This window comes from Trachurus japonicus, chromosome 1 (genome assembly GCF_045865225.1).
Source record: "Trachurus japonicus isolate A0001 chromosome 1, Traja_1.0".
NCBI lineage: Eukaryota > Metazoa > Chordata > Actinopteri > Carangiformes > Carangidae > Trachurus > Trachurus japonicus.
Genome location: NC_140907.1, coordinates 16,419,585 through 16,433,608, shown reverse-complemented (window position 1 = coordinate 16,433,608; position 14,024 = coordinate 16,419,585). Strand labels below are relative to the sequence as shown.

General features: G+C 39.4%; 2 protein-coding genes across 4 annotated transcripts; one reads left to right on the top strand and one right to left on the bottom strand.

Moving 5' to 3' along the window:
* Window positions 1-457: 457 nt before the first annotated feature.
* On the bottom strand, window positions 458-3,475 carry LOC146991644 (OCIA domain-containing protein 1). Of its 3 annotated transcripts, none has more exons than XM_085776076.1 (8): window positions 3,301-3,475; window positions 2,978-3,062; window positions 2,846-2,899; window positions 2,701-2,748; window positions 2,077-2,209; window positions 1,329-1,507; window positions 798-968; window positions 458-664 (listed from the first exon to the last, which is right to left on the bottom strand). In XM_085776076.1, exons 1-8 carry the CDS (start codon window positions 3,352-3,354, stop codon window positions 627-629), a joined length of 762 nt encoding a protein of 253 aa, XP_085632202.1. In that variant the 5' UTR covers window positions 3,355-3,475; the 3' UTR covers window positions 458-626. The 3 variants fall into 3 exon arrangements, with proteins under 3 accessions (XP_085632202.1, XP_085632211.1, XP_085632220.1); XM_085776085.1 differs by having other exon boundaries at window positions 798-965; XM_085776094.1 differs by having other exon boundaries at window positions 798-959.
* A 3,898-nt stretch (window positions 3,476-7,373) lies between these two features.
* Window positions 7,374-12,125, top strand: slc34a2a (solute carrier family 34 member 2a). The gene is made up of 11 exons (XM_085776063.1): window positions 7,374-7,479; window positions 8,300-8,428; window positions 8,561-8,704; window positions 8,835-8,946; window positions 9,388-9,580; window positions 9,728-9,823; window positions 9,912-10,032; window positions 10,169-10,336; window positions 10,438-10,554; window positions 10,751-10,875; window positions 11,467-12,125. The coding sequence occupies exons 2-11, from the start codon at window positions 8,323-8,325 to the stop codon at window positions 12,028-12,030; spliced, it is 1,746 nt and encodes a 581-aa protein (XP_085632189.1). The 5' UTR covers window positions 7,374-7,479; window positions 8,300-8,322; the 3' UTR covers window positions 12,031-12,125.
* The last annotated feature ends 1,899 nt before the right edge of the window (window positions 12,126-14,024 follow it).

Here is a 14,024-nt window from a genome sequence, read left to right as displayed (position 1 = left end):
CACATAATGAAAAAACTGAAGTACTTCCAATGTGAACATCTAATTTTGGTTAGTTAATCATCTAATTTTGGCATTCATTGCTCATTTAAAAATATTTTTAGGTATATATTCAAATGTCATATTATAAATTGCTGTACTAATGTCACCAAGATGTCTAATTGGCCATTTAGTTGATGAAAACACCTCACTTTTCTTCTCCTACAAAGTTTTGAGATATTTCATAATTTCCTCCCATTCAAACAAGTTTTTTGGTTTTCAGCTCTAAATCTTTTTGTATACATGCCCCTAGTGTTCTTTAGGGAAAATAACACTCATTATAATTCAAGCTGGATGCTATTTGCTGTAAGATGTAGCTTCGATACAGCTTTTTGGTTTTGCTATTTACATGTTGTGCTAGTGAAGATGGGGAAAAAAACAATTCAAATCAGTGGCAAAGCAAAGAGAGGGACAGTTGTAGTCCTAAAGCAGTTTGGTTTAATTGACTCACTCACAAATATATACTGATCATACAGCTTCATGACACCTGAGGCTTGGTCTCACTGGAACAAAGTGGCGACTAAGCTGATGTTGTTCTGTAGTGTCTGCGATGTCAGAGTACAGATCACATCTTAAGCTGAAATAAGGACTCATTCCTCCCATGCGTCTCCATAGATGTTCTTCTTCACTGTAACGTGAAAGAAAAAGAGAGTTTGTCAATAGAACAGTCAATTCAAAGGAAACAGATGCACTTGAGTATCAACTCCACAACACAATTTAACCCAGCAAGTGTTTTACACATCTCTGCAGTTGCAGCGTACCCTCTTTCTTGGGTCGTTCTCGTTCCTTCTCAGGTGCTGATTTGAGCAATGTCTCGGCCTTCTGGGTGAGGGTGACCTCATAGTTCTCTCTGTTTTTGAGCCTCAGGTCCTCATAGAGGATAGCCTTCTTTCTGGGCTCATCCTCTTCCACATATGACTGGGCTGAAGCTGCTAGGGATCAGGACAGAGAAACAGATATCTAATATTTGTAATAATCCATTAAGTATCCGTTTGGTTTACTGTGGGTTTATCATACAACACACTAACAGCATCTTGAAAACAACCGAACAAAAAAAAATACTGATCAGTTAAATCATCGTCTTTGCCTCATGGTTTATCATTTTAAAACTTTAACAGTGAGAAATGGTTTGTTTTTTATCAGCTAAATGAGTTTTTACCCATTTCACTGATTATATTGTTGCTTAGCAAAGGTAGTGTTTCATTGCTGGTTTACATTGAACAGCTGGTTTAAGAGCTATGAACATTATTGCTCGTTTCTGCAAAGCTCATACACCGGCTCTCTTGTCTTACCTGGAGCACTGAAGTCATCTGTTCTGCCTCCCTGCATGGGTTCATCTGGCCTGAAGCCGTATTCATAATCTCTGGTTTGGCTGGACATCTGGCTGGGGGCTTCTGTTGGCTCGAACATGGGGTCTAAAGACTGGGTGTCTGAGACTGAGTCACTCAGCTCTGACTGAGGACCCTTGGAACTGCAGAGGACAACAAGACACTGGTAATGGGTTTTTTTTTTAAATATTTTTTTGTAATGTGTTTCTTTTTTACAGCTACCTGTTTATTTTTTCCTACAGTTTCAACTACTGTGCCCGCAGTCTTCTTCAGATGTGTCACGTGATGTTGTGGTGACCTCCAGTGTGTAGCCAGGTTGGTTTTTCCACCTGAATGGTGGGGGAAAAAAACGACTCCCATTGGCAGCAAGAAGCTCTTCTAGCTGCCAGGGATTGGGATGTCTGGCTGCTTGATGGGAGTCCGCCGGCGTCTGGAAGGGTTGGGGGGCGGGGCAGCCGCCATCTGACGGAGGTCAGAGGTCAGTCTGATGGCCTGGATATACACTGGATGTCACCACAACATCACATGACACATCTGAAGAAGACTGCAGACACAGTAGTTGAAACTGCCAGGTAGGGAAAAGTAAACAAGTATCTGTTAAAAAAACAAAACAATATACAATGTTAAATTTGAAGGCTAAAATGAACCTCTTTGGCAATGGGGGATTGTTGGATTAAAAACATGCAATAGTATGCAAGTGTGTGGTACTCACTATTGTTGAGGCAGTCCTCCTGTCCTCTGTCTCAGAGCTTCTCCCAGAGGAGAGTTCTCCAACCTCTTGAACTTCTCCTGGCATGTTTTCATGTATGACATCTTCCCAGCCAGGTATCCACAGAAACCAGCAACTAGGAAGACAAAAAAACAAAACAAATCATGGACCATACAAATAATAGATACATCTTACCTAATAGAGGCTATATTCAACACATGTGAAATACTGAGTACATTTTATCTTCTTGGCTCTAAATTCATGCTTTCATAAAATATTTGATTTCAATTTTCTGGCAGATGATATGAATGGCACTGTAACTAAGCAGATTAGACAGAAAGGTAGTTAGAAGAATACGTTCAGAAAGAGCACTATAGTGCAGCTTTCAGGATGTCTAGTCTCACATTTAACACATTCATGAAAACAACCAGTTGTAGATACACCTAAATTTATCAATCCAGCCTTTACGTAGGTTCAATGGTTAAGTGTCAGTATTATTAAAACTAGTTTACAGATGTGTAGCGGCTATGTGGTGAGGTCTCAGGGGTGTTTCTAATAGTTAGTTTACTCAGTAATAGGAGGCATCTGTGTGCGTTAATCTTCCAGCTTTAGCATTTATAAACTCACAGGCCACTTTGGGTAGTGATCCAAATCTCGGGGATGCAGACAGGGTTCCTGCAGATAAAAACAGAATAAGGTACAATCATTAAAATTCAAGATAAATGTATCTGTGTTGGGTTGCCTTCCTCTTCTACATGAAGGTTACTATTACCTTTGGCAACTAGGGCTTGAGTGATGGCCATGCTCACCACAGAGAAAGGCATCGCTGTTGGGGAAGCATAGAGATGTCAGTGAAACCTTAAATACATCAAGGTGATTTTATACGTGCAGGGCATTCACTTACATCTGTACCAAAAGCTCTCCTGGTTGCACTCTCGAAACACCCTCCTCTCATCCTCTGTGGGGATGTAGTCCATGCCCACTGGACCCTGCAGGTTCACACAGCCACCAGCAAAGTCGTCAGACAACAAGCAGTCGACTCCAAACCCACACAGACAGTGGCTCCACTTTCCAGACACACTAACAAGATTAAAACGGTACTTGCCACCTATACGCGTCGCTGCTGGCACCACCTGCAGCTCAGGTTAAAGGTAGTGCAGCCAGCTAACACCGTAGCACATTGTTAGCCTGCCTGGATAATGCGTGTTGAGGCGTCGTGCTGCTCACCTGTGCTCCTCTGCGCTGCTGCTCCTGCGAAAACCCCGTAGTGGTGGATGACATGTTGACCACAGTGTCAGTGTTAATGTCAGCTCTTCAAAGCATGTGAAATAAAAACGTGGGAGCCACTCTCCAGGCTGACTTCTTCACTGTTTGGTACAATGTCATTGCTCCTGCTAACACTGACATAACCCGGAAGTTAAAAACAAAACAAAACTGGTAGGTGAATAACACGAACTGAGGCATGTGCCGTTGTTTTATCGTTTTCTTTAATTTTTTTTAGTGAATAGTCAATGAAGACTAAACAGGGTGAATTGCTTTTTAAAACACACATTTCTGTTTTGTTCTTACGGCCTTTCAGAGCACAGAGCGGAGGATGTAGAATTTTAAACACGATCTTTTATTTTGAAAGTCCAGGCTGACAGTGAAGGTATCACAAACTTGAACTGCGCCCTCCACTGGTTGAAATGATAACTACAAAAACTCCAAAAGGGCAACTTTTTCAGTCACATCAAATAGCTTACAAATCCCCACTTATAAAATCATTTAACTAACAATTTGAGGACCAAACACGTAGGGGTATATAATATATATAAGTAAGAGAAAAGATAAAAGTCAAAATGAAGTGAGATGAGACTATTCTGTTGCTGTAGGCTACTACCTCATACAAAAATGTATAGGCTAACTATGACTTGTGGCCCCATATCAAGGAAGATGTTTCTATGTTACAGATCATATACATCCCCTATATGAAGTAAGTTACCAATAATAAGATAACTATAAAATGTTGTCATAGCCTTGTATGGTGCCTAGGTGACGCTGTTGCACTTTTATCGTGCATAGTATAGGTTACTTGTGCTTGACAATGAAGACATAAATTGAATCTTGCAGTTTAATAAGGTATTATAATATTAATATTTATGCACAAAATTCAGTAAAATCTTGTCAAGAGGATTCCTGGAATACATCTGTTTTTCCAAAGCTGATCAGGAAGGCAGAGATCAAGGGGAGAGACAGGATCACAACCAATAGTGTAACGTTTATTGATAAACCTAAAAATAGAGGTGTGTTTTTTTTTTTCTTTTGTCACCCTTATCATCCATTCAACTTAACTGGCAACATGACATGACAGGAGACACTAGACTGGAAATCATTTGTGTCTGATCTGGGCTGATGTGCATGACACAGTAGGCTACCTCTTCTGTAGGGTTAAGGTTCAGTTTTGGATAGCTAAGGTTACACCCATACAGTCTATGGTTACACCAGAGAGGCAGAGCACTTGGGTTGATCATCACAGCTGTAGGGGAACATCACTGGTACTAGTAGTGGCATGTGAGTGTCATCTGGTGTCATTATTATTGAAAACGTCTGTTATTATTATGTTGGACCGGGATTGCAAATTACCTCCTGACCTAATAGGTGTTAAAAAATATAACTGTTAATTAATGTGTACTGCTCCAACAAATAAATATAGACTGAGTTTCCAGTTTTTTCCACATATTTCACATATTTAGTAGCCTACATGGTATTGTGTTTATACTCTCTATAAAATTGATCTACATACAACATGTAAACGCCTCTCAATGTATTGCAATACAATTTAACAACACAACAAATTGCTGATTATACATTAATACAAACACCTCTCCCTCTAGTAAAAGTGGAACCTTATGTTTAGCAGCTGAGTGTATAAATCCTAGGACATTCCCATGATAACTGAAGTTTAAAAGCATTTTTAAAAGTGCAGTGGTGGTCTATCTCTCTCTCTCTCTCTCTCTCTCTCTCTCTCTGTGTAGCATCAGGAGAGAGAGTGAGAGAGCAACAGAGGTTGTCAATGAGGATGCTGAATTCCCCTCCTGTCCTCGCTTCACATTGTCAGGTCACAACTTCCATGGAAATTCAGTGCATCCCTCCGACCCAGTCTGACTTTTCTCCTCTAAGTTCTCTTAGCTGTTTTATCAGCCTAAACTTAGGTCATTTATATTTGGATGTATTGACCAGCGGATGGCTGAATTAAGAGAATCAATAGATGGCTACAAAAGAAAAATATACATCACTGTGCTCCAAAAATAGAACGTACACACACACATAAATGAGGTGAAGTGGTGCCTGAGTGACACACTTCCTGTACCCCACCCCCACACAACAACCCACGTGGTCGGTCAGTTAGTGGCATAAACCTTTGCCAGGGAGCCGTCCTCTCTGCCACTCCTCTCCTATGATTAATCTCAGGGTCCACCAGCTGGGACTATCATCGTGCAGGACTGATGTAACATAGTATTAGGTAACAAGTTGTAGAAATAGTCTAATTCAGAAAAATGGATGCATTTATAAATCAGACTAAATTCTGTAAAGCATTTAGATAAGGTGTGTCCAGCAGGTTAATAAGAGCAGGTGTGGAGGTGCAGGTGAAGATAGACTCTATACTGTCTTAAGACTTATCAGGTGCAACATGAGCTGGTTTGCAACACAACCTGAAGAGAGATTACAGCAGTGAAAGGTAAGGCCTGACACAAGTTTGAAAGGTGTGTTGAGCTTATCTATGGGACGGCCCTCTTTCCGGTGATGTGACGCCGACACATCACTTGCCCTGCTGCACACCACAGACCCCTACCCCTCCACTTCACCAGTGTGGAGGCATTTCTTCACCTGAAGCTCAGGTGAGCACAGCCAGCACACACGGAGCATGGACTCACTACACCCGCCACAGGTGAGGACAAGCATGGCTTCTATCAGTCTGCTGTCACTGCATGATGCTTCAGTTTCAGTTCAGGATATGTAAGTTTGAATAAATCGAAAAACAAAAACAAAGATTTTCTAATTAAGATAGATTATCATCAATATCTGAATGATACACTTTTATTCTATTTTAACTTATACCTATAATAATGTATAAGTTGAAATAAAATATGTGTATCAGTTCAGTTCAGTGTCTCATGTAAATTTGGATTTCTCTAAGTTTTGAAACAAGAACCATGTCTGATTTTAATGGCCGTGGTGTATATGTGTGTAGGAACTAGAATGACATGAGCCACTGAAAGACTGGTTGGGACAATTGATCTAAATGAACACAGAATTGTGTTGTGATTACAGAACAACATTTGACAAGATCAATTCTTCACTATTTACATTTATATAAAAATTCATATTCAGTAAAAAAAAAAAAATATTGTAACTGGTATCATAAAATATGTTGTTTTTATACAAGAACCCTGATAATAGAAAAAAGGACACTGGTAAATAATACTTAACGGTTTATAATGTATATACACATGAAGACGTAATATTAGTACTTTTATGTGTGAGAGAATTGGATCAGAGGTTAAGACTTTAAAATAACAAACTTATACATAGCCTATCTGTATAATAATATTTTTTAATATCGATTTAGCTGCTACCTTCGGCACTGTGTCGTTATGTTGTGTTAATGGAATTTTACTGCAGCTTCACCATGTGATGTGATGATAAGATCAATACTGTCGCATGTGAGGGCTAGTGTGTGTGTGTGTGTGTGTGTGTGTGTGTGTGTGTGTGTGAGAGAGCGAGAGATATCTAATATCCTAATGTCAAACAGATTGCCAAGGTAATTTTGATTTTTACATTTTTTAATCAGTTTATTCACCAGTCACCATTATGATGTGTTGCAAACTTCAATGTACACAGTATAGCTCTCATGAAAGATGTTGTGTTATGTTATGTTATACTATGACAGACTATTAAGATTATTACAATCATCACTTAGGCTACTTCTATGCAGTTCTCAGAAACCATCCTTTGAGACCTGTTGATAATAACAAATAAACCTTGGAAAATAAACCAATTTCACAATAGACAAATAACATTTTTAAATTCTTAATTCATCTTAATCAATCACCCCATACAATATACTGTGTATATATATATTTTTTCTTTTTTCAGGAAATGGATCCTCAAAACAAAGGCGAGGAAGACAATGAGGAGAAAAATGGAACTGCAAGCAAAGGTATTTGCTGCTGATGAAATTAGGTAGCAGTTATTTGTAATGTGTGAAGCTACATTAAAACAGAGACAGAAAACAGATTCAGGTTTGTCTGCTTGTCTTGACAGTTAAAGCGAGTCCTGCACATTCCACTCTGGCTTTGATTGAGCAGGAGGATGTGGACCCATGGGACCTTCCCGAGCTGAAGGACACCGGGGTCCCCTGGTCAGGTAAGAGCTTGTCATGTACTTGTAACTTTGTTATTAGTGCCAGTTATTAGTGTTGTCTTGCCCTTGTATTTTCACAGGAACGTATGTCCTGATTAGATATGCATGTGCAGTAAGTTATACACTTACACATGATTTATTAGTCTCATATATCGTTACACAACATTAAGATATTCACAGTATGCAGGGCAGCAATTATGATGACACTCCTTGTTATATTGCCAATAAAAAGGGTTCTCCTCTACTGGAGGCTTTTATCTAACAATAATTAATAGATTTAATGACGCTTTCTATTTCACTGAGTTGTTGTTCCTTTGTTGTCAGATCTTTCCTAATGTATACTTTTATGCACACTGTCTGCTTAAACGCCCAAGACATATTCATCACAGTGTATCTAACCTATATAATCAAAGTTACTGATGTAATTATTTAGCCAGCAAAAAAAATAATGGATGTGGTCCAAATGGTAACTGATAGTTGTCTGTGCCAACAAACTGGTCATTTGTGGATGTTGAAGATAAAGTGAATCAATCAGTGAGTCAATGTTCACTGAAGTGAGCAACACTTTTATTTTCACTGCAATATAACGCAATAAAGGCAGTGTATTGTCTATTCACGATTTAACGGCTAATTTTATTTTTTATTTATTAATTTCATCTGCACAAAAACTGGTGTGAACTGTGTGAAAGAAAAAGTTATGGTTAATAGACTTTTTAACAGGAGACATTTTGACATGCCAAAGAAGCTCTACATGTGTACAGTCCATAGTCTCTGACATGGACGTTTTCATGTCTGTCGTTCTGTCTCTCATCCACTGTGTCAGCCCTGGACACCAAAGGGAAGGTGATGAGAGTGGCGGTGTCCGTGGTGAAGTTTGTTCTGCTGCTGGGTTTCCTCTACATGTTCATCTGCTCCCTCGACATCCTCAGCTCAGCTTTCCAGCTCGTTGGAGGTAAACACACTCAGGCTCATCTGAACTCGTGTGTGGCGTCTAATCTCATAGATTTATCTCACCTGACACTTTGTCACAGCCAGGAGGTAAAACAGGAGGAAATGTTCATGCTCCTGTATTCACCTTATTTAGGTAAAACAGCAGGTGACATCTTCCAGGACAACTCGGTTTTGGCCAACCCGCTGGCTGGTCTGGTCATTGGTGTCCTGGTCACTCTGCTGGTGCAGAGCTCGTCCACTTCCTCCTCCATAGTTGTCAGCATGGTCTCCTCTGGATGTGAGTATGAGGCACACACACTACACACACACAAGCCCATTGCACAGAAAACACACAGTATAAATGACTGATAATGATGTTAGAATTGTGGAGGAGTGGGATGATGAGGAAAACATGTGTGCTTTGGCAGTGCTGACAGTCCAGCTGGCTGTGCCTATCATCATGGGGACCAACATTGGCACTTCTGTCACCAACACACTTGTCGCAATGACACAAGCTGGCGACCGCAGCACCTTTCGGAGGTAATCATCTATCAAGAAAAGCCCACAAGCCCAACATGTGTCTTTATCTGTGAATAACTATAATGTACCCATTAACCTTCTGTCTATCAGTAATTAATATAGTAGCAATCAGGTAATTACATTGCCTGTTGTAAAATGAATTACTCACACCCATAAAATTGTAAAACATGTGCAGATAGATCCGACACTGCAACTTTTGCTGAGCAAACAAAACAGCTCTTTTACAACGCTGTATTTTTCTGAGTTTCATTAGCCCTAATAAGTAGGGGAAATGTACAACCCGTAATGTCATCGGCATTTAATCTTTCTCTTTATCTAAAAACGACAAACACATCATATTTACAATTAAGTTAAGCTCCAACTAAATGAATATATTAACAATCAATAAATCTATGGTCATCTTACTTTGCATTTATCTGCCTCCTTTCACAATGTGCCCAGGGCTTTTGCAGGAGCCACAGTGCACGACTTCTTCAACTGGCTGTCAGTGTTGGTGCTGCTGCCTCTGGAGGTGGCCACTGGTTATTTGTACGAGGTCACTAAGCTCATCATAGAATCTTTTAATATCCAGAGTGGGGAAGCCCCTGACCTGTTAAATGTGATCACAGATGTCCTCACTGAGTCAATCATACAGGTAAAACGTTGGTATCAGTTATTTATTTTTTCATCAGTAGTAGTGGCTCATTAAACGATGACACAGGCAAAACAAGATGCCGATGTAAAATATTTTTGTCTTCATCATAGTTGATCTTCATGTTCCTTCTTCTTATTTTGGTGTTAGTTGGATGAGTCTGTCCTCAGTGGCATCGCCACTGGAGACGAAGAAGCCAGGAATAAGAGTCTCGTCAAGAGGTGGTGCCAAACTTTCACCAACGCAGTAAGACACAAAACATTTTCACTCCTTATCAAACATTCAAAAACATTGAGATTCAGGTCTTCATAGTCAATCTGCCACTGTGTTTCAGACCTTAATGAATGTTACAGTTCCTGGTCCAGAGAACTGCACCTCTCCATCTCTCTGCTGGTCGGACGGCAACTACACCTTCACACTGAAGAATATTTCAGAAACATATAATGTCGAAAAATGTAAGACCACACACCTCAAACAAAGAAAAAGTACACAAGACAAATGTAGTCGGCCTCATTTCACATGCCACCGTACTATAAAGCTTTTTTTGTTTGATGCAGAAATTTCAGGTGTGTATTTTGCATGTGTGCTCAGGTAAACACCTGTTTGTGGATGTGAATCTACCTGACCTGTTTGTGGGTCTGATCCTGCTGGCTCTCTCTCTACTGGTGCTCTGCTCCTGCCTGATCCTCATTGTCAAGCTGCTCAACTCCATGCTGAAGGGCCAGGTGGCTTCAGTCATCAAGACGATCCTCAATACCGGTGAGCTGCCATGGCAGTAAACTGGATGTAACTGCATTGGTTACTAACACTTTAATGTTTTATGAATGTTTACACATGTGTATCTGTTTATGTGTGTGCAGATTTCCCATTTCCATTTGGTTGGGTCACTGGTTACATTGCCATAATAGTTGGAGCTGGAATGACCTTCATCGTGCAAAGCAGTTCAGTTTTCACATCGGCCATTACTCCACTTGTTGGTAAGGCCAATCCTCCATCGCAACATGTATCCATTTTATTCCTCCATTTTCTTTTATGGGTAAAGGCTTTATCTATAATTTTTTGTGTACTCATAGGTAGTGAAATCTGTGGGACACAGGGAAGGTGTACAGACGTTTACAGTCAATGTGTATGTGACACTGTGTATATTAACCCTTGTCTCTTTCGTTTGTATAGGTATTGGTGTCATCAGCATAGAGAGAGCATATCCATTGTCTCTAGGGTCAAATATTGGGACAACCACCACAGCCATCCTGGCAGCCATGGCCAGTCCTGGAGAAACACTGGCTGATGCATTACAGGTCAGTAATTCACACAAAACATGTAGAATGACCAGATAGTCTTTTTTTATGTGTCAGGTATAAAAGAGACTGTTTCCCCCTACTTTATGCTATAATTATAAATATATTTACCTTCAGGAGAAAAAAAGATTTTGTTACTGAACACATTTCTTACTAAAATGCCAAATGGGCTCTATGCACAGCTCCACTTCTTCCTGAATTTAAGGCAGGTCCTTCATTTCCTGTCTTACATTATTGGACACACTGATTAATCCAGGTGTGTCTGAGTAGTCACAATGGTCAGACACACCTGGATTAATCAGTTTGTCCAATAATGTAAGACAGGAAACAAACGAGCAGCACTACTGTAAGTTCAGGAAGTAGTGGAGCTGTGCACAGAGCCCATTGCCTAGCTTGAATAGACAACTTCTGAATTATATCATTGTAATAATTGAAATAATGAGTAATAATTAATTAATAGTGAAATCCAACAGGTAATTTATTAATTTAAATCTCTGTTTGATCAGAAAAATGGGTGCTTTATATATTAGTATTTACAGTAATAGTGCTCTACGAGTCATCGATACCAACAAAGTTTGTTGATTGCTCCAGATTGCCCTTGTCCACTTCCTGTTCAACATTTCTGGCATCATTCTGTGGTATCCAATCCCCTTCACCCGCATCCCGATCCGGCTGGCTAAAGGTCTGGGCGACATCACTGCCTCCTACCGCTGGTTTGCTGCTGTCTACATCCTCTGTTGCTTCTTCGTTTTACCACTCTTAGTCTTCAGCCTGTCATTGGCTGGCTGGCAGGTATTGGTAGGAGTGGGTGTTCCTCTAGTCGTCTTATTGATCATCATCATACTGATCAACGTGCTGCAGAAACGGAAACCAGGGTGTTTGCCTGCAAAACTGCGATCCTGGGATTTCCTTCCCCTCTGGGCTCACTCCCTGGCTCCCTGGGACAAAGTGGTTGGTGTGTTTACTGCCAAATGCTGTTGCTGCTGCAAATGCTGCCAAGGTGCTGCTGACGACCCAGAACACAGAGAGAACGAGTGTGAAGAAAACAACAAGCCACACAAAGAGGTGTATGATAACCCTGCGATGAGTGCAGAAAAAGAAGTGGAAAATGAGATAAAGATAGAGCTAAAGATTCTGAAAATGACCCAACTGTGAGATTTTTCTGTTACTTGTGTGTTTGATAATGTGTTCATGATGCAAAATAGCATATTGCTCATGGCACAAGATCCAAAAACATTCAAGAAAAAGCTACACATTCCACAATATTTATATGTTGTTATTTTTGATAGGTCTTTTCATGTCGCACAAGCAATCACTGTCTGGGGATTTCTCACACTCAGAGAGGAAAATGTTGGTCTTCCCATTGTATAGTGTCAAATGAATTGGCCACTCAAGGATATGGCTGGCAATATTCCACATTTCTGTTGTAAGTCAGTCTTTTTTTTATTTCTTACTTTGCATACCAAGTCCATGGCACTCAGCCTCAAGCAAATTGTAAATCTTAGAAAAAGCGCATAAATATACACTTTCATTTTTGAACAAGGCTGACTAATCCTCTAAAGCAGGTGAGCACTTGAGTTTTTACCAAACATCATTCAAACCCAAGCCAACATAGAAGAGGAAACTTAATGATGTTGGTGATTGCTGGACGTTTTCTCTAGTGCTAACATGTTATAATGTTAGTCAAATTCTGTTATTTATAACCAAACTACTTCAAAACAGACATTGTCAGCCATCTCATGCTGTACTTTGTGTTTATGTTTAGTGCTAACTAAAAAATTCTAGCGTGCCAACGTGCTAAACTGAGATAGTGAACATGGTAACCACCATGCAGCTTAACAACAGCATGTTGGTGTTCTTTCTATGAGCATGTAACCAAGCTGATGCAGTTTATAACCATATTAGAAGAATATTACAAAATGCACCCTATAAAACTTGAGTTTCCCATTTCACCTCTTACGGTATATGCTGAGATTATGGTAAATTTACTGTTTTCAAACTGGAATGGCACTCTGAGCACATGCCTCCACCAAGGACAAACAATCTTACACAATTCTGTCAAATAGGTTAGTATCTGGATAGGCACAGAATTGTACATACTCATAGACCTCAACAACTTAGACATGTCAATGTTTAGGAAAGAAGTAAAAAAAACAAAAAACAAACTTCCACTGCTTTACCTAGATTTACACCAAAAAGGGTCCTTCTGTGGCCCATGCACCATCCTTCAACCGAATTTGGTCCAAACTGGTTCTACCTTTTTGCATAATCCTGTTGGAAGACAAACTAATGAACGGGCATGGAGAAAAATATGACCTCTGTGAGATAGATGTAAAACAAATCAAAATGGGATTCATAGATTGTATATTCTAATGAGAATTAGGTGTGTGTAAATCTAATGTTGAACACAGTCAATACTGGTACTCATAACAAACAGTTATTGAATGAGCAGAGAAGTGTAAAGTGCATATATTTGGCTGAAGGTCTGTGCGCTAGTATCCAGTATAGTGTACAGGCCGAGCAGTTTTGATGTGACAAAGGCCTGTTTCCACATGCTTCAAAATCTTTATCAGGTTTAATCTTTTGTATTTTTTTTGTATTGTGTATAAAATACATACTTACATCCTTAATACATCGTTTTAAGGTGTAACAATTATTTTGTAATTGAGATGGATAATTGTATTCAAGGAATATGTAGATTGAAATGAGATGAATCTGCCTTAAAATGTGTAATGCTGGCTTGTATATTGTTTTCCCATGATACCGACATGACAATTAAAAATAAAAATAAAAGATGAAAAATTAATCCAATCAAAAAGTTTACCTCTCTTCTTCAATTCACCTGGGCATTTCTCAACTTATTGTGTTAGCAAAAATGTCTACCTGTTATGAAGCTTTCATAAGAGAATATTTATTACGCTCTTATCAGTGTTATCTGGAGATTTTTGAGATAAAGCACAGTGAGCACAGAAGATAACAATAATGATACACGGATGAAACAGAGTTCAGAGTGTAGAGTTCAGTGTTCACAAACATACCCTAGCCTCAAAAAATGATACCCTTCATAAATACTATAATTCATAATATCTATCATTTTAATGCTGACAGACTGTTTTTCAGAGTTCAGACAGATATTTTTATTTATCTTT

Coding starts and splice junctions, on each gene's coding strand:
- LOC146991644 (XM_085776076.1), bottom strand. CDS start 3,354: ATGTCATCCACCACTACGGGGTTTTCGCAGGAGCAGCAGCGCAGAGGA. Junction 2,210..2,700: donor ATCACTACCCAAAGTGGCCT/GTGAGTTTATAA, acceptor TTGTCTTCCTAG/TTGCTGGTTTCTGTGGATAC. Junction 969..1,328: donor AGATGACTTCAGTGCTCCAG/GTAAGACAAGAG, acceptor CCTGATCCCTAG/CAGCTTCAGCCCAGTCATAT.
- slc34a2a (XM_085776063.1), top strand. CDS start 8,323: ATGAGAGTGGCGGTGTCCGTGGTGAAGTTTGTTCTGCTGCTGGGTTTC. Junction 8,705..8,834: donor CAGCATGGTCTCCTCTGGAT/GTGAGTATGAGG, acceptor GTGCTTTGGCAG/TGCTGACAGTCCAGCTGGCT. Junction 8,947..9,387: donor GACCGCAGCACCTTTCGGAG/GTAATCATCTAT, acceptor CAATGTGCCCAG/GGCTTTTGCAGGAGCCACAG.